This window comes from Suncus etruscus, chromosome 3 (genome assembly GCF_024139225.1).
Source record: "Suncus etruscus isolate mSunEtr1 chromosome 3, mSunEtr1.pri.cur, whole genome shotgun sequence".
Lineage (NCBI taxonomy): Eukaryota > Metazoa > Chordata > Mammalia > Eulipotyphla > Soricidae > Suncus > Suncus etruscus.
The window spans coordinates 142222140-142247940 of NC_064850.1; the positions used below are offsets into that span (position 1 = coordinate 142222140).

General features: G+C 41.6%; 1 protein-coding gene across 1 annotated transcript in view; it reads left to right on the forward strand.

The window, feature by feature from the left end:
• TMEM241 (transmembrane protein 241) overlaps positions 1-25801 on the forward strand; it is a 118037-nt gene that overhangs the window by 75946 nt on the left and 16290 nt on the right. The window contains exon 14 of the mRNA XM_049770198.1: positions 24707-24771. Within this exon, the coding sequence (XP_049626155.1) occupies positions 24707-24771 (65 nt within the window). The remainder of the gene's footprint in view (positions 1-24706; positions 24772-25801) is intronic.

Consider the following 25801-nt stretch of genomic DNA (forward strand, 5'->3'; position numbering starts at 1 on the left):
CTCTTGCGAGTGGGGCAAAAAGAGGCTCCAGCGGAGCCCGGCCGCTCCGCTCCGCTTCGCTACGCGGCCGTGCACTCTTTCTAAGGAAAGAACTCCATTGCAACAAGAAGGAAAAATCACACTAAGAACGGCGCTATATCACAGAAGCAAACATTTCTCTCCGGACTGTCTTCTCTGTTGCATGCTTGGGCCTAAGATTTGACCCAGTGTGAGGCTTCATCCACGGAGGACTCCCCTTCCTTAGAGGCAAGTCAGCCCATCTAGAAAGGGAGGAGCCAGAGGAGTGTGCTGCCTGCATCATATAGACAATGAATACCACCACAACACGTAGAAAAACCCACAATACAAGTGTGACAATGGGGAAACAACGCAGGCCAGCATCAGACATAGAGAATGAAGATGACAATTCTGAGGACCAGATAATGACCAACCAAATAATCAACCTCTCAGATAAGGACTTTAGACTAGCAATATGGAAGATGCTCAACGGACTCCAAGAAACCATGGATCGAGTTGAACAGAACACTAATAAGAACCAAGAAAATATGAAGACAGAAATCACAAAACTCCAAACTGAAATAACATGTCAACTAACAGGACTGAAAAAGTCAGTAAACGAAGTGAATGACAAAATGGATAAGCTCTGGGACAGGGTATCAGAAGCTGAGAATAAATTTGGTGCTGTGGAAGATGAGATACATAACAATTCCATACAGCAGGAGAGATTGGACAAAAAACTTAAAGCAAATGAGCAGACAATGGAAAAATTAGTCAAAGAATGGGAACAGATGAAGATAGAAGTCTATGATAAGATCAACAGAAACAACTTAAGAATCATTGGAGTCCCAGAAACCCAGGAAGAAAATTTCCAGGAAGAATCAACGGTCAAGAACATCATTAAAGAGAAACTTCCAGAGCTAAAGAATATATGTGATCAAATCCTGCATGCCAGAAGAGTACCAACCAAAAGAGACCCCAGAAAAACCACCCCAAGACACATCCTAGTCACAATGACAAATCCCACAGATAGAGACAGAATTCTGAAAACAGCAAGATCAAAAGGGGAAATCACGTTCAAGCAAGCTTCCCTGAGATTTACAGAAGACCTGTCACCAGAAACACTCAATGCCAGAAAGCAGTGGTGAGATATTGTGACAAGACTGAATGAAATGAATGCTTCACCCAGAATACTATACCCAGCAAAACTCACTTTCCGGTTTGACGGAAGAATACATGGCTTCACAGACAAAAAACAGCTCAGAAACTTCACAGACACAAAACCAGTCTTAAGAGAAAAACTGAAAGACCTAATCTAAGACAAGACTCCCCAAAAGACACACCAAATTTTGAAATAAAGATGGCGTTAAATCCCAGGACAATTCTTTCTCTCAACGTCAATGGACTATATGCACCAGTTAAGAGACACAGAGTGGCTAAATGGATCAAAAAACTCAATCCAACCTTCTGCTGCCTACAAGAAACGCACCTGAATAGTCAGAACAAACATAGACTCAAAATAAAAGGCTGGAGAAAAATTATCCAAGCAAACAACACCCATAAAAAAGCTGGAGTGGCCATACTAATATCAGATAATGCAAACTTTATACTCAGGAAGGTTGTAAGGGACAAAGATGGACATTTTATATTAATCAAAGGGTACGTAGAGCAGGAAGAATTCACTCTCCTAAACATATATGCACCGAATGAGGGGCCAGCAAAATATTTAATACAACTGTTGACAAATCTGAAAAATAATATCAACAACAACACAATAATTGTGGGGGACCTTAACACGGCTTTGTCAACACTGGATAGGTCAACCAGACTGAAACCCAACAAGAATATACTAGACCTGAGGAGAGAAATGGAAGAAAGAGGCCTAGTGGATATATATAGGACACTCCATCCCCAGAAACCTGGATACACATTCTTCTCCAATGTACATGGGACATTCTCCAGGACAGACTACATGCTGGCACATAAAACATACCTCCATAAGATCAAGAGGATAGAAATTTTGCAGACTACCTTCGCTGACCACAAGGCTCTGAAATTATTTGTGAACTCCAAAGGGACTCAGAAGAAACACTTTAACACCTGGAAGTTAAACAGCCTCATGCTCAATAACCAGTGGGTCCGAGATGAAATCAAGGAGGAAATCAAAAGGTTCCTGGAAACAAATGACAATAAAGACACAAACTATCAGAACTTATGGGACACAGCAAAAGCAGTACTGAGAGGAAAATTATAGCTTTGCAAGCACACATCAGGAAGGAAGAAGGAGCTTACCTGAGTAGCTTAATGACACAGCTAATAGATCTAGAAAATGCTCAACAAAAGGACCCAAGAATAGGAAGACAGAAGGAAATAACAAAGCTGAGAGCAGAAATCAACGAAGTGGAAACTCAAAAAACAATCCGAAAGATCAACGAAAGCAGAAGTTGGTTCTTTGAAAAAATAAACAAGATTGATAGACCACTGGCAAACCTAACAAAGAAAGAGAGAGAGAGAAACTTGATAACTCGTATCAGGAATGAAAAAGGAGAGATCACTCCTGATATGACAGAGATTCAAAGAGTAATCAGAAACTACTTTGAAAAACTCTACGCCACTAAAAATGAGAACCTGGAAGAAGTGGATAAATTCTTGGACTCTTATAATCTTCCACGGTTGAAGGAAGAGGATGTAGCATATCTAAACACACCCATCACCATTGATGAAATTAAAACAGTAATCAAATGTCTGCCGAAAAACAAAAGCCCAGGTCCAGATGGATTCACTAATGAATTCTATCAAACTTTCCAAGAGGAACTACTGCCAATCTTGGCAAGACTCTTTCATGAAATTGAACAAACAGAAACACTTCCAAATAGCTTTTATGAAGCCAACATCACCTTGATACCTAAACCAGACAGAGACGCTACCAAAAAAGAAAATTACAGACCAATATCACTGATGAATGCAGATGCAAAGATCCTCAACAAAATCCTGGCAAATAGGATTCAATGCCTCATTAAAAAGATCATCCACTACTATCAAGTAGGTTTCATCCCAGGATGCAAGGCTGGTTTAACATCCGTAAATCTATCAACATAATACACAACATCAATAACAAGAAAAATAAAAACCACATGATCATATCAATAGATGCAGAGAAAGCATTTGATAAGGTCCAACACCCATTCTTGATCAAAACTCTCAGCAAGATTGGAATGGAGGGAACCTTTCTCAATATAGTGAAGGCCATCTACCACAAGCCAGTGGCAAATATTATCCTCAATGGAGAAAAACTGAAAGCCTTCCCTCTAAATTCTGGCACAAGACAAGGCTGTCCTCTCTCACCACTCCTATTCAACATAGCACTGGAAGTACTTGCTATAGCGATTAGGCAAGAAAAGGATATCAAGGGAATCCAGATAGGAAAGGAAGAAGTCAAGCTCTCGCTGTTTGCAGATGACATGATACTCTACTTAGAAAGCCCTAAAGACTCTATCAAAAAGCTTCTAGAAACAATAGACTCATATAGCAAGGTGGCAGGCTACAAAATTAACACACAAAAATCAATGGCCTTTCTATACACCAATATTATTACTTATTACTATAAGTAATATACTTATTATAATATAATAATAATATATATATTATTATACTTTATATATATTAATATATATATAATATATATATTAATATACTTATTACTATAAGGATGAAATGGACATTAAGAAAACAACCCCATTCACAATAGTGCCACACAAACTCAAATATTTTGGAATCAACTTGACTAAATATGTGAAGGACCTATACAAGGAAAACTATAAAACTCTGCTCCAAGAAATAAGAGAGGACACACGGAAATTGAAACGCATACCCTGCTCATGGATTGGCAGGATTAACATCATCAAAATGGCAATACTCCCCAAGGCATTATACAGATTTAATGCCATCCCTCTAAAGATACCCATGACATTCTTCAAAGAAGTGGATCAGACACTTTTGAAATTCATTTGGAACAATAAACACCCTCGAATAGCTAAAGCAATCATTGGGAAAAAGAATATGGGAGGAATTACTTTCCCCAACTTTAAACTGTACTACAAAGCAACAGTTATCAAAACAGCATGGTATTGGAATAAGGATAGGTCCTCAGATCAGTGGAATAGGCTTGAATACTCAGAAAATGTTCCCCAGACATACAACCACCTAATTTTTGATAAAGGAGCAGGAAATCTTAAATGGAGCAGGGAAAGCCTTTTCAACAAGTGGTGTTGGCACAATTGGATAGCCACTTGCAAAAAATTGAACTTAGACCCCCAGCTAACATCATGTACGAAGGTAAAATCCAAATGGATTAAAGACCTCGATATCAGCCCCAAAACCATAAGATATATAGAACAGCACATAGGCAAAACACTCCAGGACATTACAGGCATCTTCAAGGAGGAAACTGCACTCTCCAAGCAAGTGAAAGCAGAGATTAACAGATGGGAATTTATTAAGCTGAGAAGCTTCTGCACCTCAAAGGAAATAGTGCCCAGGATACAAGAGCCACCCACTGAGTGGGAGAAACTATTCACCCAATACCCATCAGATAAGGGGCTAATCTCCAAAATATACAAGGCACTGACAGAACTTTACAAGAAAAAAACATCTAACCCCATCAAAAAATGGGGAGAAGAAATGAACAGACACTTTGACAAAGAAGAAATACACATGGCCAAAAGACACATGAAAAAATGTTCCACATCACTAATCATCAGGGAGATGCAAATCAAAACAACTATGAGGTACCACCTCACACCCCAGAGAATGGCACACATCACAAAGAATGAGAATAAACAGTGTTGGCAGGGATGTGGAGAGAAAGAAACTCTTATCCACTGCTGGTGGGAATGCCGTCTAGTTCAACCTTTATGGAAAGCGATATGGAGATTCCTCCAAAAACTGGAAATCGCGCTCCCATACGATCCAGCTATACCACTCCTAGGAATATACCCTAGGAACACAAAAATACAATACAAAAACCCCTTCTTTACACCTATATTCATTGCAGCACTATTTACCATAGCAAGACTCTGGAAACAACCAAGATGCCCTTCAACAGACGAATGGCTAAAGAAACTGTGGTACATATACACAATGGAATATTATGCAGCTGTCAGGAGAGATGAAGTCATGAAATTTTCCTATACATGGATGTACATGGAATCTATTATGCTGAGTGAAATAAGTCAGAGAGAGAGAGAAAAACGCAGAATGGTCTCACTCATCTATGGGTTTTAAGAAAAATGAAAGACACCCTTGTAATAATAATTTTCAGACACAAAAGAGAAAAGAGCTGGAAGTTCCAGCTCACCTCAGGAAGCTCACCACAAAGAGTGATGAGTTTAGTTAGGGAAATAACTACATTTTGAAATGTCCTAATAATGAGAATGTATGAGGAAAATGGAGAGCCTGTCTAGAGTACAGGCGGGGGTCGGGTGGGGCGAAGGGAGACTTGGGACATTGGTGATGGGAATGTTGCACTGGTGAAGGGTGGTGTTCTTTACATGACTGAAACCCAAACACAATCATGTATGTAATTAAGGTGTTTAAATAAATTAAAAAAAAAGAGCGAGCTGCCTGCCAGAACTGTTTTTGTTTTGTTTTGTTTTTTGGGCCACACCCAGTGATACTCAAGGGTTATTCTTGGCTATGTGCTCAGAAATCGCTCCTGGTTTGGGGGACCATATGGAATGCCAGGGATCAAACCACCATCCTTCCTTGATTAGTGTCGGCAAGGCAGATGCCTTACCACTGTATGCCACTGCTCCGGCCCCAGAACTGTTATTTTTACTGAGTACAGAGACCACTTTGAGGTGGGGGAGTAAGGATAGATTAAGGACAGAGAGCTCAGGCTATCCTGAGCCAGTCCATCCCAGGTTTACATGTAAGACAATCTCTGTTTTGGGGTAAAACCAAGTTGTAAACAAATAGGAAAAAAAAAACAGGAAATATCTTTATTTTGGGTCAAATAAGGCATAATCTAACAAGTGACCTGCTGTGTTTTCTTGCCGAGATATTGAACTAAGACAAATTCTTGCTTATATCTCTTTACTGGGTAAGATTCACTCTGTCTTTGGTTTAGGATGAATATGTGCATATGTTGCCACAGATACTGTTAGAGTTCAAAGAATTCTAAGGTGTCTCTAAAACCATTAGTGAAACTCTTGCTATTTCTGGTATTATTTAAAAAAAGAAAAAGAAGAACCTTAGTATCTTTTAAAATATGGAATCATACAGATTATGTAACTTTTCTTTTTCTTTTTTCCTTTGGTTTTTGGGCCACACCCAGCAGTGCTCAGGGATTACTCCTGGCTATCTGCTCAGAAATCGCTCCTGGCAGGCACAGGAGACCATATGGGATGCCAGGATTTGAACCAACCACCTTAGGTCCTGCATCATCGGCTGCTTGCAAGGCAAACGCCGCTGTGCTATCTTTCCGGCCCCGATTTTGTAACTTCTTAATAACATAATATTTTTCCTCTTCACTCAAATTGTTTTCAGTTAGATTTAGGAAGTTTGAAGATAATGATGACCTTTCTTGGAGTGGGGGGCACATACAATTGTGCTTAAGGCTTAGTCCTGATGGAACTCAAAGGACCAAATGGAATGTTATGCTATAAACTCAGATTGGCTGCACCTCACTCACCTGCTGTACTATCCCTCTGAGCCTGAGTAGATAACTTTATGCATTGCAGGTGTATGCCTTTCTTTTTTCTTCTTTTAGCTATTAGTCAACTGTTCTTTACTAAGTTCTGGAATGACCTGGTAAAAATAAATCATCCCTTCAATGACTTGGTATTGCCAGCTAACTATAATGCTGTAAAGATTACACACACAAAATAAAAGCTCATATGGCTGCTTCCTAAATAAATCATCTCCCTTCCCTTTTAGCAGCTATGGCAGTGAGAATTGTTTTTGCTGGAAAACCAAAACCCAGGAGCAGTGGCCTCAGTTTCTCATCAGGCTCTCTCTGGGCAATGGTAACAGCATGTTACTGACTTTCCATGATATCCGAGGAGAAGCACCAGGAATATCGTAGGAAGCTGGGTGCTGCTCTGCTATGCAAACAAGTCTGTGTGTTATCTGGGAATTATTCACTTATAGACACGTTTTTCCCAGGGACACATGGGAGGAAATGCAATTTGGGGTTCAAGGGGGCAAAATTAAATTACATTTCTGATTGTCAAAATAATTCATAAGGGAGTGGATGAGACCACTGAACATTTTGCTATTTTGGCCAAGACTGTTGTTTTTCTTGTTTCTGATGATGAGCTCATCTTTTTCCTGGGCTATTTTTAGAGCCATTGATGATCACAATGTTCTGTGTTCCACAAGTATGATAACAATTCTGTTTTTCACAACTTTTGACCTGAATGGATTTGCTTTAGTTCATTGACTGAGGAAATGCCCCAAATTTCTGTAAATTTCCAGACTGTTAGGCTTTTTAGGGGTGCTTTTAGTATCCAAGATAATCTAAAAGAACACATTGTGATTTGGGCACCCTAAGACCAGGTCTTTGGGAGTCTTAACAAGGCTTCCACAAATGGATGTATTTGGTCACGGAGGAGAGAACTGAGTAAATGAGTGTGGGGAATACTTATGCGCAGCCACCTCATAGAACACACCTTTATAGGCATCACACACAATGCAGAGCTGGATGGGGACTGGGACTGGCTCAGTCAGGTTCCATTCCCAGCACCACAAAAAATTTAGAGGAAGGAGGAAGGGAGGGGAAGGGAGAGAGATGAGAGGGAAGGAGAGAAGGAAGGAGGGAAGGAAGGATGAGAAGATAGAAATCTCTGTCTCATAAAGTTCATTAAACTGCCCCCTTCCTGTGGTCTTGTGATATGTACATTCTTTGTATCATTCATTCAGTTTGAGTTTGCATTTTCTTCTGTCTCCAGAACAAAGCTCCCAAGTAGGTAGGTGATTGCACCTACCATTTTATGCCCATCAGTAACCAAATCAGAGGGCACCCCCTGAGCAGGAGGGTGTGTCCGTATCAAAAAAAGAACTTCAGCAGTCACATTAACAAAAGGGAGCCCTTCTGGGGAAACTCTGGAATTTTTTGTGTGGGTGGGATTTGGGCCACGCCTAGCTATGTGCAAGACTTGCTCCTGGATCTGTGCTCAGAGATCATTTTCTAGCTGTTCTACAGGGACCATATGTGGTTCCAGGGATCAAACCCAGGTTGGGTATGTGCAAGGCAAGCAGCTTACCAAGTGTACTGTTTCTCTGGCTCAGTCTTTCTGAAGGGTGCTGAATGAGCCAATTATTTTTTTATTTTTGAGGCCACACCCAGAAAGGTTACTCCTGGCTGTGCTCAGGGACTGAGCCTTGATCAACTGTATAAAGGGCAAGCGCTTTGCCTTCTGTATTATTGTTTTGATCCTTGAATAAGCCTATGTTGATGATGGGAGAACTAAGTTTTTAACTCATTTATTTGGGGGAAGGCTAGTTTGTCCCAAACTCAGCAGTATTCAGGGGCTTTTCCTGGCTCTAAACTGGTGATTGGGGATTGTATGTGGTGCTGGAATAAATTAGGAGCCAACGATTTGTAAAGCAGACACCTCATCTACTGTTCTCTCGTTCTCTCCCTTCCTCTCTCTCTTTACCCCTCTCTCTCTCCCTTCTTCCCTCTCTCTCTCTCTCCCCCCTCTCCCTCCCTCCCCAATCCCAAATCATAGAGATTTAAAGATTTGATCAATACTGACTTGGTGTGATTTTCTCTGAATACACTTCAGTTCCCACACGCCTTAGAATCATCTTGGCTATCATTCATTATCTGGGCTTCAGGTGGGGTTGCCAAGACCTGACTGGCTCCCTCGTCACACTGCTCTCCTATTTCATTCTCAAAGTGGCAAATAAATGCTTAAAGTAGCTATTTTTCCCCCATTGAAAATATTTCTCCTCTTGCAAAAAAAGAAAAAAGAAGTCCAAACCTGCATTTTCTCCACTTGACTCAATTGCTGCAGTTGGAACCGAACCAAGTGGTTCAAGTTTTGGTTTAAGTTGTTTTTTGTTAGTAGACTGCATCTGTCGTCTGGAGCTGACAGTTAAGTACAAGCAGGTTGTGCTTGTTTATAGGACTCCAGAAACACCCACCTCATTAGTCAGTTAGGCAAGCAAAGTGTTTACAGTCTCAGCAATAATTTGCTCTGTACTACTCGAACACAACTAACCAGTGTTGGACTACGCCTGCCACTTCACTTGATCATCTCCATGCTTTTAGCGGCCATTGCCAAAAGAGCTGTGTGGTGTATGCATGCTATATCTCCAGCTCTAGCTCCTTGTCCTGTCAAGTATAATTTTGTTTTAATTTATTATGTTGGGGACCTCAATGCCAGTCCCAGGAATGCTTGACCATCCATAGATATATATGGTTTTATATATGTATATATATATACATTATTTATGGTTTAAATATATATTCACCATATATATGTGTATATATATATACATATATATATATATACATATATATATATATGGTGAAGCAGTGTTGCTCAGGCCTAGCAATGCTGGGGACCACCAGGACCAAACCCAGTGGTACTCAGAGACCTCTAGAACTTCTCTTTTACTTCTGGGGTTAAGAGGCAAGTGCAAGGGCCAGAGCAATAGCACAGTGATAGGGCATTTGCCTTGCACACAGCCTACCTGGGATGGTTCCAGGTTCAATCCCCGACATCCCATTTGATCCCCCAAGCCTGCCAGGAGTGATTTCTGAACACAGAGCCAGGAGTAAACCCTGAGTGCTGACGGTGTGACTCCCCCCGCCTCCCCAAAAAAGAGCAAGTGCAGTGTCTGGGATTGAACTAGTTGCTTGACATCCTGTCAAGCTGTCATTGCTACCCTTTTACAATCTCTTCAACACTAAGCTATAACCTTAAAAATGTGTTGTGGGCTTAGTGTGTTAGTACAGCAGACAGGGTTCTTGCCTTGCACATACCAACTGAGATTTGATCCCCAATCCATGTGGTCTCCTGAGCACTATGATAATTCCTCAGTACAGAGCCAGGAGTAACCCTTAAATATTGATGGATATGGGATCCCAATGCCTAAATAAGAAAGTAAATAAATAAAAGGTGTTGTGGCCACTGGAATGGTGCCAGCCCATAGTACTACCTTCCACCTGTCCCCTACTTATACCCTGCCATTGTCACCCTATTTTCTGCTGAAGTTTCATTCATTGCCCAAAGGGACAGACACACAATCTATGTGTCTCTGTTCTAGGATGCAGCTCCTAATATTCTAATAGTTAACTCAATGCCAAGGTAAAGAACATGAGCTCAGGCTTCTTGGGGCTTGTAGATATTTTTTGTTCCACTGTGCGCTGCAGGTGAGGGCTTGTCCTGTCAGGTCCCATCTTCCTTTGGGTGCAGCTCATTCAGGAAGGCAGCCCTGCCAGCCATAATGAAAGGATCTGGGTTCCCAAACTTCTCCAGAGGCATTCCTAAACTTAACCTCCCAGTTCCTCTCTCTCTCTCAGTCTCCCCTGGGTTTTTGCACTATTGGTCTGGGTGGTGAGGACAGCTCACTCAAGCTAGTCAAGTGGGTGATGCTCTAGGCCCCAGCCTGATGAGTTGTACATGCATGCTAGTGGGGGAATGTATAGCAGGGGTGAGAAGAAGAGATATGGCTGTGTCAGCTCTGTATGAGTTGGGAGTTCTGAGAACCCAGGGGGTAGTGGTTAGTCAAGGATGCTGAAAACTAGCTAGTGTTTGGTGGTCTGGCAGCACTCAGGGTCTAGCAGTGAGTACCCCTTGCTTTGTGCCCTTCCATGGCATCTCATGTTCCTTGGAGTTCCCTGGTGAGAAAAGAGCTGTGTCCACTCTTGCACTACTGGCAAAAACATAATAGGCATCTGCTCCAGAGTAAGTCTGATCTTATACCAAGACCTCCTACCACACTGAGATCTCCTACCACTCCGAGTTCTGCATAAACCACGTGGTGGCAGCTCACAGCAATTGTGCCAGACCATGTGGTAAGGCCTTGGACATGCAGTTCTTGCTTAATGCTAGCCACGGTCTTGCATGCTGCAAACTCAGCACAGTCTTCCCTTTTAGATGGGAAAGCCAAAATAGTCTGTCCCCCGTCCATGGTGTAAATTAGTGCCAGGGACCCCCTCCCGGCCCTCTTTGGAAAGACTCATTCGTGGGAAACAAAGAGTGTGGGGGGTTATTGTCCTGAGCAGAAGCCCTCTGGAAGGGCTATCTTGACATTGGAGGCCCCCACAGTTTGTTGTGGCTGTCTTTCTTAATGGTGACTGTTGCAAGATAGACAAAAGACCTCCAAAGATTGGGGGGCTGATGCAGCCTAGTAGGGAGAAATGGAAAGAAGTTGATCTGGCACTCATAGAGCCAGGCTGTGGAGGTACATCTCAGATGCCTGCTGTCCCTGCCCGCCCCACCAGACATCCCCATGTGAGCTGGACATGCCACAGTCATATTGGGAGTTTCTGTTCTAGGGTACATTCTGTGTGATAAAGTAAATGATATTTTCCCTTAATTTCAGACTTTTGAACAAGATGACTCTAGAAAAATGTCCTTAGGAACCATTTAACCCAACTTCCTTCATTGAATAATTCAGAGGAATTGGTGAACATTTCAAACACTGACTTGAATGAAAAGAGTCTCTGAAGGAATTTTGGAGCATGCTTTTATAGCTTGTTGACTGGGCTATACTTCTTACAGATGTATGGTCTCTCACTACACACTGACATACTTGAACGATGCTGGGATTTTTTTTTTTCCTTTTGGGGTGGATGAGGACATTGAGGTTCAGAAAGGCAAATGATTGCTTCAAGCTGTTCTGTACCAGGTCAAGCCACAAGAAGCAACCCAGGCAGCTGCTTCATCCAGAATTTTCTGCTCCTGAAACCTGGGCATCCCAAACATCGGGATAATCAGATGCTCGGGCATTTTATATCTGACATGCTGCCAACACCTATAAAGAAGGAAAGGAAAAAAAACACAAGAGTCTGGAGAGATAGTACAGGAATTATGGCACTTGTTTTGCATGCAGCTGTCCTTTGATCCTTGGCGACAATTCACTGAGCAGTTTAGGGGTGACCTCTGAGCACAGAGTCAGGAGTGAACCCTGAGCAGAGCACTGCTGGGTGTGATCCCCCCAAAATAAAGATCTGACCTCTGTAGCTCAATCTTCTTTCCAGCCCCTCAGTCTTCATTCCCAAACTTTGACTTTAAGAATTTCAGTTCTGGGCCCGGAGAGATAGCACAGCGGCGTTTGCCTTGCAAGCAGCCGATCCAGGACCAAAGGTGGTTGGTTCGAATCCCGGTGTCCCATATGGTCCCCCGTGCCTGCCAGGAGCTATTTCTGAGCAGACAGCCAGGAGTCACCCCTGAGCACTGCCGGGTGTGGACCAAAAACCAAAAAAAAAAAAAAAAAAAAAAAAAAGAATTTCAGTTCTTTTCAAAAATCCCCCACCAAGTCTCTTTTCCTTCCCTTCGTTGTCGTAGTTATTGGAGTTCAAGTCATGGCGCCTTGGCTCTCTGTGGTCATGTACTTTGAGTTGTGGTGCTTGCACACATGCTCGCTGGGACCACAAACATTTTAGGTTCACTCAGTTCTGCACACTTTAGCGGTAATGCACACACCTAACTGGGGTCTAGAGATCATACTTTTGTTTGTTGTGCACCATGAAGAGCTTGTGGTTGGCACATGTCTAGGAACCAGGGATCTAAGTCACACCTCACACTTGCAGAGCAAGAAATTTATGCCACAAGGCCATCTGCCCACCCCAGTTTGTTGCCTTCCTACCAGCTGTACCCCAGAACTACAGGTAATGCTCAAAACCTTTGTGGTGAGGTCAGAAGTCCCAGGTTTGAGTCTGTAGAAAAGGGTGTATGTTTCCTCAGTGACTGTAAGATGACACAGTATGCAGTCTTGCCAGTGAAACTGCAGTCACATGTGATGATTTCAAAGGCCCAGGGAACTCTTACTGTCAGAGATGGGACTATGGGCTTCTCTCCTTGTCTTACATACCAATAGGAGTTCTTGGCTGAGCCAAATAGACTTACTCCATTGTGCTACTGGGGAGGGCAGGTGCTCAAAAGTCCTTTTCTTAAGAATATGGACTGTCACACCCACCTTAATATGCCAGTACCGGGGCCCGGAGAGATAGCACAGCAGTGTTTGCCTTGCAAGCAGCCGATCCAGGACCAAAGGTGGTTGGTTCGAATCCCCGTGTCCCATATGGTCCCCCGTGCCTGCCAGGAGCTATTTCTGAGCAGACAGCCAGGAGTAAGCCCTGAGCACTGCCGGGTGTGGCCCAAAAACCAAAAAAAAAAAAAAGCCAGTACCAGGGCACTAGGTTCCCACAGGTAACTCCCCCATTCTAAAGTCAGCACCTGGCACAGGTGGCCCCACCCCTTCTCAGGGATGCCCAAAGGAAGGTGCCTCTGGTATTCACATGGTATTGATATTTCTTGCTTGGAAGAAGACACAGTCAGCATCTGTGTTCAAGCACTGTTTTCAGTTTCTTCACAGAGCAGAGAAATGTGCATCCTCCTCTCTAGTCCCTCACCTCTGGCTCCACACAGGCACCAGAGAGCACTGACCTCAGGTCCTCTCATACTATCATCAACAAAACCTTCCCCCAGCATAGAGGCATCACCCTTTGGAAGGAGTCCCCTTTGGGTCTTCTACATTCTCTTTAAGGCTTCTCAAAAGCCTCCATCTGCTGGATCAGGAGATGTTGCCCTGGAGTCTGTAGAGAGGGTGTCCATTCAGTCTGCAGAGACTTTGTGAGCACTAGCTCTGCAGGGCTCTGAGGAATTGCTAGAGCAATGATAATCCTAACCTGGTGTTGCTTAGAGGAAAGAGAGAATGGGAGTAGGGGAAGGGATGGGATGGATGGATGGATGGATGGATGGATGGATGGATGGATGGATGGATGGATGGATGGATACATACATAGGGTTTGGGGCCACATCAGTGATTCTCATCGAGTACAACCACCATGAAGCCAAGTTGATGGTGGCTTAGAATCCTTTGTCGGGAAGCCAGGAGATGGAACAAAGATGAGGCAGCCTCACTAAGGAGTGAGGTCAGGGTACCAGCTTAGGTGACCACCTACTTGGAAGGTATGTGACAGATGAGACTACCTGGAAGGGGGCTATTCTCTCACATGCCTCATGGGAGCACTGGAAGGAGGTTTAAGTGTGACCTTTAGGTGATCTGGGGCATATACCTTCTCTCCCCTAAATAAGTCATGGCATCACATGGAAGATGTTTAAGGGAGGGCATGCTGAAGGGTGGTGGGAGACACATTACTGCCCCATTCCTGTATGGCAGGTAGTGACTCTTCCTGTAGCAATGAAGATGGGTCACCTAGAAATCGCGAGGTGTGCATTTGCCTTCAGAGTCTCTGCATGTACCTGAGCAATGGCTGAAGTACTTCTTCAGCAGAAAATTGTCACAGATGAGCAGTGTCTTTTTTCAAGGGGACCCTATAGGGGAAGCACTCAAAGGAAGGTGCCCTTGCCTACACCCACTATTGAGGCTTCTTGGTTCCTGTCATGGAACCTTGATTTCCACATCTCTATTGCTAATTTAGAATTTTTTGTGAAAAAAAAAAAACTTATCAACTAGAAAGTGACAAAGCATTTCTTTTCTTCTGGATTTTTTGTTTTTCCTTTATTTCACTTTTATTGAGAATGAGGAGGGAGACATGCCTAATGTTCAGGGAGCTAACTGCTCCTGGCTTTATATTTGAAAGTTGTTCCAGGCAGTGCTTAGGAAACCAGGAGGTGCCAGGAATCAAATCAGTTCAGTTGCATGCGAATGCAAGGCAACTGTACTGTCTTAGCTCCTACACTCTTTCTGACCACAGGATAAGATACTCTTTATTTTTATTTTGGGGGTGCTGCACACCCAGTGATACTCTGGTGTATTCCTGAGTCTGTTCAGGGATCACTCATGGTGGTGCTCAGAGTGATCATGTGAGGTGCTAGGAATCAAACCAGGTCTGCTGCATGCAAAGCAAGTGCCTGTACTAAGTGGCCCCAGGACAAGACATCTTTTTACTCTGATTCTTTATAATTGTTGTAATTTTATAATTTTGTGGTTCTTGGAGACCACACTTGGCAGTGCATAGGGTTACTCCTAGTTCTGTGCTCAGGAATCCCCCACAATTGACAAGTTTAATAGGTTAAATCCTTTCTGCTTTGGGGGAATATATACTTGAATAATACTTGAAACTTAGGAGTCAAGCTATAATTTATATTAAATAGCTTCTTCTAAGCAATGCTTGTCTATCTCAGAGATACCTATGTGTCACCATTCATGTTGCTTCTTGACTTTGAATCTCAGAAGGCCTGGAGCTAAGTTTATGAGTCCCCTTCCCACCTTGTATGTGACATTTGGTTTGGTTTGGGTCACAGTATCATCTCTGCCTCCCTATTGTTCCCTGTGCCTTCATCTTTCTCATCTCCTTCTAATTGTTAGGTTTTGTCTTTAATGAAAATCTGTTTAAGCTTCTTGAAAATCCTTACTTGGACAAGCCAGAGAATGAAAAAAACTTCATGTACTTTTAGAATATATACTAAGTGAGAGAACATTCAACCTCTGAAAACATGTTTATAGACAATTCCTTTGCTTTACAGAGGAGGAAGAGGAAAACCAAAGAGGAGAGTTTAAAGTCCCTCTTGAGCTTGTAACGGGAACACACAGTATAGCCAGACTCTGGCAGGGACATGGGCACAAGAACAGATGGACATGAAATTAGAAGAGGCTCCTTTGAAGTCCAAATTCACAAGTGCCTCTAGCGTGCTGATAAAATTGCATGGCCATTGTCAAGGACAAGCTGCTCATTGTTTTTAATTCTCCATGAAACATTTCAATACCTTGGTAGGAAAAGGGAGTTCCTAGCTGTTGGTTTTTGTTTTTCCTTATTTTCAGGTTTACTTCAGGGGGTGGCCACTCATATATCTTTTAATGGTTCTCATAGGGAGGGTTGTACCTCTTTATTGGATACTCATGAACACCTGGCTGCAGTGCAGCTGGAAAACCACTGGGAGTCACAGTGAACTGTCAGATGATAGTGTATGTGGAGGCATGAGTTTATGCTTGCAAGGCAGGTATTCCAACACACTGAGCTATTCCTAAAAGCCCTTCTGATTTCTTCTTATAAAGGTACTAATCCAGTCATGAGAACACTAACTTCATCACCTCTCTCCCCCCCTCAATTATCTTCCAAAATCCCTGCTCCCACACACTGTCCTAAAGCAGGGCAGGACATCAGACATACGACTTGCAAGAGGTATAGTATAGAAAGAACTCATAGCAAGAACTTCCTCCATAGAAGAGCTCAAGGAAGGTGATTCCTTACCTGTAAGAGGTGCAAGGTCTCAGATTTGTATGTCTTTCTCGGGTGGACTGAACTGGTAAAGTTTGTCTTGTGAAAGCTTGGTACTGTTGTTCTAAGGGAAGGTATACTTCTTGAGACTTCTCTAGGACTTCTTGGGATTAAGGAAAAGGCAGATCAAAAATAGCAAACTGTTTTTGCCAAATGGCACCATTTTTCTTCTCTATGAACACTGCAAGGTCTTGATATATATCTTTGGCATTCTATTTCACATACATTATTGCTAAGTATAACAATAGTGTGAATTGAAGTTATTATATGAAAAGGAGATGAAAATATCTTCACAGCCTTGGAGATAAGTATAATTATGGTGATTTTATATAAAGCTCTTGTGAACTTAAATTCATCATTTCTAAAAACAAACCTGCAGAGATTAGATCTATCCTCTGAGAGAAGCAAAACAACTTAGAAAATAAAACCACCTTTACCACATGCCCTTCCTTTTTAGAAGCACAGGCCTACTTAACTTGGGACCAGGAAAGAATTTTTTAATAAGCGGGGATGAAAGTTTTAAAAAAAAAAGCTTTGAAGGGTCTCAGCAGTGGCACAGCGGTAGGGCGTTTGCCTTGCACGCAGCTTATCTAGGACGAACCACGGTTCAATCCCCCGGCATCCCATATGGTGCCCCAAGCCAGGAGCTATTTCTGAGCAAAAAGCCAGGAGATAACCTGAGCATCATCAATGTGGTCCCAAAACAAAACAAAACTTTGAAGGTCCGAAGTGATAGTACCATGTTTAAGGTGTTTGCCTTGCACATGGTCAACCTGGGTTCAATTCACAGTACCCCATTTGATCTCCCAGGAATGATATCTGATATACAGGAATGATATCTGAGCACAGAGTCAGGATTAAGCTCAGATAATTGCTGGTTATGACCCAAAAATAAAACAATGACAACAACAAAACAAATTTTAACAGTAATCTATAATTAAGTAAGTTTGACAACAGGTACATATTTTACTGAATAAAAATGAAATCAAGAATGCTAAAAAAATAAAAAATAATTAACATAAGTATTCTATTAGTTCTATATTAGATTGTAACTGAATTGCACTTGAGGAAAAACTAGTATATATATATATACTATATATATATATATATATACTATATATATATACTCAAGGTCTGCATTTGTCTTCCACATCTAAAAGTTATATGCATGTCTCCATTATTAAACTCTCTATACTTTATACTCCTTCCCAGCAAAGAAACAATACTTGTTAAATTGATAGGCCCCTTCTTTTAAAAATTCATAGTAGAAAATAAAGGAAACCAAGCTAGTGTTTTGGAATGAGCTAAAATGGAGCACCTAAAGATAGCTGAGGGAAGAAATTCTCTATAGATTCAGGAAACACTATTTCTGCAGTATTAATATACCACTTGAGAAATCTGAGTACTAACAAGAGAAGTCTGGCATCCAGTCTGTGGAGGAGTGAATGTTTACTATACAACTTTGTCTGAAAGTTTGCAAGACCCAGAGGGAAAAGTTCACAGATTTCTGATGTTATAACCAAAGTAACCATGTCCAACAATACGAGAAGAGATAGATGTCTTTAGAAAATGCATTAAAATGATAATGAGTTTTGGTGCTTGAACTTAACTATCCCCATCTCTCCTTTCTAGTTACATACACTAAAAGAACATATGTACAGGAATAGTACAAAGTAAGAAACAATCTGAATTACAAAATTCAGCCATGTTTTGTTCGGGAGATAGAATATTTTGATGATTTTGACATAATTTTTTAAACAAAGCCTATGGAGTAATAATACAGCATATAGGGCATTTTCCTTGCACTCAGCCAACAGGGTTTAATCCCCAGCATCCCATATGGTCCTGTGAGCACTACTAAGAGTGATCCCTAAGTGCAGAGACAAGAGTAATACTTGAGCACCACCAGGTGTGACCCCAAAACAAAAAGCAAAAGTCTATATTGTAAAAGGAAAAAAGTTAACATTGTAAACCTGAGTTCCAAGGATAGCCCTGGAAGGTGATTACAGCAAAACATGCCTTGCCTCACCATGACATCCAAGATGACACTAAACGAATAGTGGTCAGCAGCTTGCTTTGAAAATCAGTGACTTGAACCATCTATTGGGACCTTAGTTTTCTCACCTGTTTAACATGGGAAAACCTTGCATCTCTGAGTAGACTAGATATATCATGACAGACTGACATTCAGCTTAAACAATTAGGACTAAAAGGATTTTCGAACATCTTATTTTTTTTTTGTGGAGGGGGCGGGTCACAACCGACAGTGCTCAGGGGTTACTCCAGGCTCTTTGCTCAGAAATCGCTCCTACAGGCTCAGGGGACCATATGGGATGCCAGGATTCGAACCACCATCCTTCTGCATGCAAGGATGCACCCTACCTCCATGCTATATCTGCAGCCCCTGAACATCTTATTTTTAAGGAAATGAAAGATCAGATATGATCTTTATCATCAGATATGATCCTAAAACAAAGCCCTTACTACTAAAAAGATGGTCTTGGCACTAAAAAAAAATATTAAATCAGTTGTGTTTCACCTAGATTTAACTTTTATACTGGAAAAAAAAATCTCAAAAATGGAAAGATAGCCCACAGTCAAAGTTTATTTGGTTTATAATTTATCTGTAGGTGATGCTAGAAAATGGTATGCTCTTCTCAAATGTTTAAATTTTTAAATTCTTTGAAATAGGTATTTATATCAGTCTGCCCCTTAAATGTTACTTTGTTTTGTTTAGGGGGTACATACCACGTTATGCTCACGGGTTACTCCCCCTCTTTTTCCTGAGAATTACTTCTGGTACTCAGGGGACCAAGAGCAGTGCAATTAATCAAAACCCAGGCCTCCCTTATGTGAAATCCACTCTCAATTCTAATCTGTCACTCTGGCCTAATGTGTTCTTTCTTATTCTCTAAAACGCAAGAAGAGTGATATTTTGTAAAATATAAGAAGAGATCAAATTGATTCCATGTTTCTCTAAGTCTGAGAGTTATCTTTGGGTTGGAGAAGTAGCTCAATGAACACATACTTGTCATGCAGGAGTTCCAGATTTGATCCCTGGCTTTGCACTTGGTTTCCCAAGCACCTCTAGTATGATCCCAGAGCTGTAAAATAGGCTTACTCCTTGAGTACCACCACTCCCCCGCAAAAAATTATTATTCTGCACATAACCTTAATCTGCTTTTTGTTTTATTTGGGAGTCACACTAGGCGATTGGGTGGTGCTGTGCTCAGTGATAAGGACTCACTCCCACCTTAATTAAGGGGACCATGAGGTGCTATGGGTCAAGCATAGAACTTGTACATGTAATGTATTTGCACCAGTCCTGTGAGCTACTTCCCTGGCCTGGCCCAGTTTTTTTTTATTTATCATCTAGCCTCTCATTTATATTATGCTTATGATATTTTTTAATAACTGACAAAACAATCAATTATATTTTTAATAAGATTATACCAATAGTCATGCCTGGATTATGAGTTCTAATTTATAATTATACTGATCTCCATACTAAATAATAAGATCAGTAATAGGAATAATTTGATTATTTTAGGCAGTGCCAAGAATTGAATCCAGGGCTTCACACAGGGATTGTGCTCTACTGCATCCCAGTCCTGAAAATGAAATGTTTTGTAAATGATCAGTTTAAACAACACAGCTGGTGTGTCTTTCCGGGCTGGAGTTGTGGATAAGACAGACTCTGCTGGGCCCCTTAAGCTCAGCAGACATTTTGGGGATTCCCCTGGCTTGCTTCAACCTGGGAACTTTGATCTTCTCTGGTATTCATCCTCTGACGGCTTGCCTCGGCTGAGGTGAGTATTTCCGGGCCGGAGTTGTGGATAAAGCTGACTCTGCTGGCCCCCTTAAGCCCACCTATAAAGGGTCGAAGCAGAGGAGCGGCCACGCACTCTACCTAGCAGCATGGGGAAACTACGCAGACATCTTCAGCCATAGAGAATGAAGATGCAAACTCTGATGACCCAACAATGGCCAACCACCTAAGCAGTCTTTCAGAAATGGAGTTTAGAGAAGAAATATGGAGGATGCTCATAGAACTCAAAGTATAGATCAGAACACTAATAAAAATCAAGAGAATATGAAAATAGAAATCAGAAAACTCCAAACTGAAGTATCAGGTCAAATAACAGGTCTGAAAAACTCAGTAGATGAATTGAAGAACATAATGGATGAGCTTTCCAACAGGTTAAAAGCAGCTGAGGATAGAATTAGTGCTCTGGAAGATGCGATGCATAACAACTTTACACAGCAGAAGAGATTGGAAAAAAGCTTTAAATCAAATGATCAGACAATGGAAAAATTACTTAAACAACACAGCTGTAGCTATGGCTTCTTTTTGAAAGACATGGAATCATTTATTTGATCCTAGGACAAAAGAGAATCTTCTTTCATATTAACTTTTTTTCCTTTTGGTTTTTGAGCCACATTCAGTAGCACTCAGGGCTTACTTCTGGCTCTGTGCTCAGAAATTACTCATGGCAGGCTCGGGGGACCATATGGGATTCTGAGGCCTGAACCTGGGTTAGCCATGTGCAAGGCAAATGCTCTACCAGCTGTGTTTTGGCCCCAGATGATTAACTTTTTAAATAAAAATTTATTATCTAACAGCTAATCTACCCATCCTTGGAGATGTGCCAGTGCCAGTGGTAACACACCAATAGGACTTCAGGTGGTGGTAGAGTAGGAGGCTATAGAGAGAACGTTTTCCCTTGTTATGTATACATACCACTTGGGGGTTTCTTCCAATGTGAATGTTGCTCAGCAGGTCTGGGCTGCAGACTGCTGTTCTTCATTTTCTTTAAGCTTTAAGGTAGGGATAAGGAAGGCATCTCTTGATCTGCCTGCCCAGAGAAGTGGGCAACCATAAAGAATATGAATTTTATATTCTTTCGTATTCAATCATATACTAAAGTATATATTCTCTCTATCTTATAGTAATATTCTGGCAAGTGACCACAGTCACTTGATCCAGGAGTCACCCATAATCTTCCCTGTCGCTTTTGGATTTGTAATCAGAGAGAGTTCATTCTCTGTGAGCAGCAGGACCAAGGACTGGAGAATGGTTCCATGATCCTCAAGTCTGCATTACAGCTTTCCTTTGTATATGTACCCTGTGGGGGATCTCTATTGCTACACCCCAAATCTACAAAGAGAAAGAGCTTGCACCCTAGCTGGGAAAGACACACATTTCAGTTGAGTTTATGTGCAATAGCAAGAATCATTTCAGTTGAATTTATGTGCAATAGCAAAAATCTCTTGGCATTGTATTGCACATGGTATTATATTGCACAGTAGCTCCAGCACTTCTTGGTAACAAATGTGGGGTTCAGGTTCAGGAAGAGTTTTCTAGAAATGGATTTTCAGAAGGTTAATAGGTCTTGTGTGGGGATGACTGTGGAAATATTCCAGGCAAAGAACAAAGGTAAGATGAAACCAGGTCAGAAGAACCACCACCAGTTTAAGTGGGAGATGATGAGGTCAATGAAGATGGTTACAGTAAAGGGTCTGGAATAGGAGCTACACTCATCACTCTCAACTTAGGAGTCTTTAAACAGAAACAACAAAACAATAATAAAATCACGACTCTCTGCTGCTTCTCCAGACTCATGACCTACTGGTTGATTTTTATGGTAACCACTCCCCTTTATTTTTCCTGAAACAGAAATTTTGTTTCAGGATGAAATGAATGTTTTGAAAACAAATCTGATCTACTTTAAATACTAAAATCTGTTTGAATAACACAAAAGTGATGACTTTGTTGACAAAGCCAGGAAGTTCAAAGCCAGGCCAGCTGCTGACACAATGGATTGAGTTGTGTTGTTGTTGGTCAGGCTCTGTAGGTGGCCCAGGCTGGCATTGACTCTCCAGGGCTGAGTGTGCAAAGGACGAACATCTTAGACCACAAGACTCTTCTTTGGAGGGTAAATCTGTATTTTCACCAAAAATGCTTCTGTAAACAAGAATGAGTGCCAAAAAAAAGTTGGGACAAATGACTACTACTACTTTAGGTCCCTTTAGCACCTTTCAAGCATAACTTGAAGTCTTTCTAATGAGTAGAGTTCTTTATCATTAAAATTTTTTTTCTGTTATGCTCATACTGACATCCATCTAGAAAATTTTTATGATGCCAAAGTGAAACTCAGTATCCATGAAATACTAACTCTATTTTTTTTTCTTTCCAATCTCTAGTAATCTCGACATGTCCTCTATTGCGAGGTTGACTATTCCAGATACCAAATAAGGGAATTGTACAATATTTGTCCTCTGAATCTGACTTACCTGTTATTGGATTGTCTTTTTTGCTGGGGACTGGGGGACTCCAAAATGGTACTCAAGTGGACCAGAATACACTCCCAGAAATGCTTTACCTACCAAGCTGATTCTAGGGCCCAACTATGTGAAGCCGATCAAGCTTTATGGTGCTGGGAACCACCAGGACCACCCTGTTCAGGGTTCATCCAGAAATACTCAGAGTCCATGTGAAGTCAGGGATCAAACCCAGATCAGGGTACCCTAACTCCTGGACAATTTCTCCAGCCCCACTCTGGCTTATTTCACTTAGAATCATGTCTTTAAGCTTCATTTCTTTTGTTTGTTTGTTTGTGTTTTTTGGGGGGGTCACACCTGGCAGCGCTCAGGGGTTATGCCTGACTCTATGCTCAGAAATCACCCTTGGCAGGCACAGGGGACCTTATGGGATGCCGGGATTCGAACCACTGTCCTTCTGCATGTAAGGCAAATGTTCTAACTCCATGCCATCTCTCTGGCCCCTTTAACTTTCATTTCTGGTGTTGAATGTAGCTGAAGTTCATTCTTTACATATTATACACAATTTAAGTCTGTACTACATTTTGCATATCCATTATCTGTCACTTACTTGCTTGGCATTCAAAACTTGGCTATTGTAAGTATAGGTTTTTAGGTATCTACAGGAGCCCTCTACTTTCAATGGATTCTCCCACCACCACCACCACCAACAACAACCACACACACATTAACAGTGTGGAATCCCTATAGCTTCTGGCTGAGAGGAAACCATCCTGTGACTCAGGGCCTGGCTCCACTCCTGGCTGCTAAAAGTTGTCAGAACATGTAACCTTGTGGGTTATAGTTTCTTCCCTCTGAACCTTTGGGGTGAGGGATGGGCCACACTCTGGAGTGCTTAGGGCTTACTCCTGGCTCTGTGTTTAGGAATCATTCCTGGTAGTGCCCAGGGGTCCTATATAGTGCCAGAGAACAAACCCAGGTTGGCTGCATACAAATCAAGTATTGCCTGCTGTACTACCTTTCTAGCCCCATAGACTTTGTTTTGAGATGGCAAATGAATGATGTTCAATAAATGAAAATGAGATTCACTATACATACTCTTTCCTCGGGTCATCTACTCCCTGCCTTGTTCCCAGCTTGAAGTCCTAGGAGGCCTCCCATTCTACGTATTGAGTTTCTTAGCATGATACTGCAGTGGACATCTCTGAGGGTCCCTTGTCTTCGTGACCCAGCCAAGACAGCATGCTTCTCTTGTCTTCTGGCCAGTCTCGGGGGGGGGGGGGGCTTCCAGATGGAATCTGTTTTGCTTATCAGAGTACATAATTTGGGAAACAATAACACATGCTTATCTGGTTGGGCCTCTGGTTCACACACACACTGTGCCAACTGGTTCGAAGCAGGTGCAAGGGTCTGGGGAAAGACTACTGTCATTTCAGCTGGGAGAGATGAGGAGGCAGCAACCTCTTTCCTCTACTTTACTGCTAGATAATTTATTAGTAAATAAATGAATACAGATTGTATTGTTCCCTTCCCCCAGAAAGCACCCAATTTCTTAAAATGTGTGACAAGAGACAGAAAGAGGGTTTAGGGCCAGTGCTAAGGGCAAGTCAGGCTGAAGACTATGTATGTATCTTGGAAAATTTGGGAACTGGTGATTGAGTACTGTAACTTTGAAGATGAACTTTGTGTAACTGAGGCAAGATGGGAATGAGTGTTCTTCCCCCAAGAAGGTAACATGAGGGAGATGTTGACTAAAGGCCTCTTCTTGTGAAGAACTCATGAGTTCAGTCCTCCTTGGAAAATTCATACCTCCAAAGCAGAAGACTTTTCACACAAAGCTCCTGGCTTGGAGGGAGGCAGCACCAAGATCCTGAGAGAGAAAGTGTGGGGGCAAAAGGGCACATGGCGAATGTTGAGGACCCTAGGACCCCAACAAAGCTTGACTAAATGTCTTGGGAGAAAACCTGCTGCTTAGGTGACCTTTTGTTGAAATTATTTCTGCAGATAATCACAGCAGCTGTATCAATATTGCTGTTTGATGTCATCCTGACCAGTGCAACCATGGGGTGGTAAGTCTTTTGCATCAAAAGATAAATGCAAATTTGTTTAAATTTCTTCCCATACTTATTTTTACTCTCAGATGTCAGGATGTGATTTTAGTGTATATTTCATTGATGTATAAGTATATACCTTCAGAAGATTGTGTCTCTCATGAGTACACAACTGGATGACTTCACATCTGAATTTATACCAGACCAGTATCCAACTCCAGAAACAGAACAATACCAATATCCCAGCCTGCTATACAGTCACACAAAAGTAAACATTTCCAGGGAACTACTATTTTAAAAATGTATGGCAGGTCACTTGCCGTCTACATGGCTGACCTGGATTTGATCCCTGTTACCACATAGGATCCCCTAAGTTTTGCAAGGAGTAATCCCTAAGCATAGAGCCAGGAGTAAGCCTTGAACAATTCCAGGTATGGCCCCAAAACAAATGAAACAATTAAATTATATATATTCTGATAGACATTTTAATTAAACTATATAACCAGATATAGCATATCTATGTGTTATATCTAGATGATATAGATATAAGTATATAGACCTACATAGATATAGGTATCCACTATATGTAATATAGATATTTTATAGCTTTATATATAGGTATATCTTCCCTATAACCTGCCACTTATCTCCTTAGAACTGATTGAGGAGATATGTATTTACTAGCAGTGTAGACATTATCTTGGTTGAAATGGCTCATAGGTAGATGTAAGAAGTGGCTTTAGTGTTCCACTTCCCACCACTGTCATCATCTATAAAGTCCACCAAAATGATCCAACAAAACAGGACAGCAGGAGCCTTACCCAGAATGAGAGCTCTATTTCTGTCAGTGACTGATGGAAGTGAATTAAGAATGTCCTGTGGTCATATTTAGGAAAAAGGTAATTGATTTTTCATGTTATAAGTTATAATTCTATCAATTCATTGGAGAAAAATATTGATAGATCTCCTAAGTAGTATTTAGAGGTCAGGAGCCTTTTCCAGTAGTATACTTGGTCAACCAGGGCAGACAGTTAAATGTTGGTGCCTG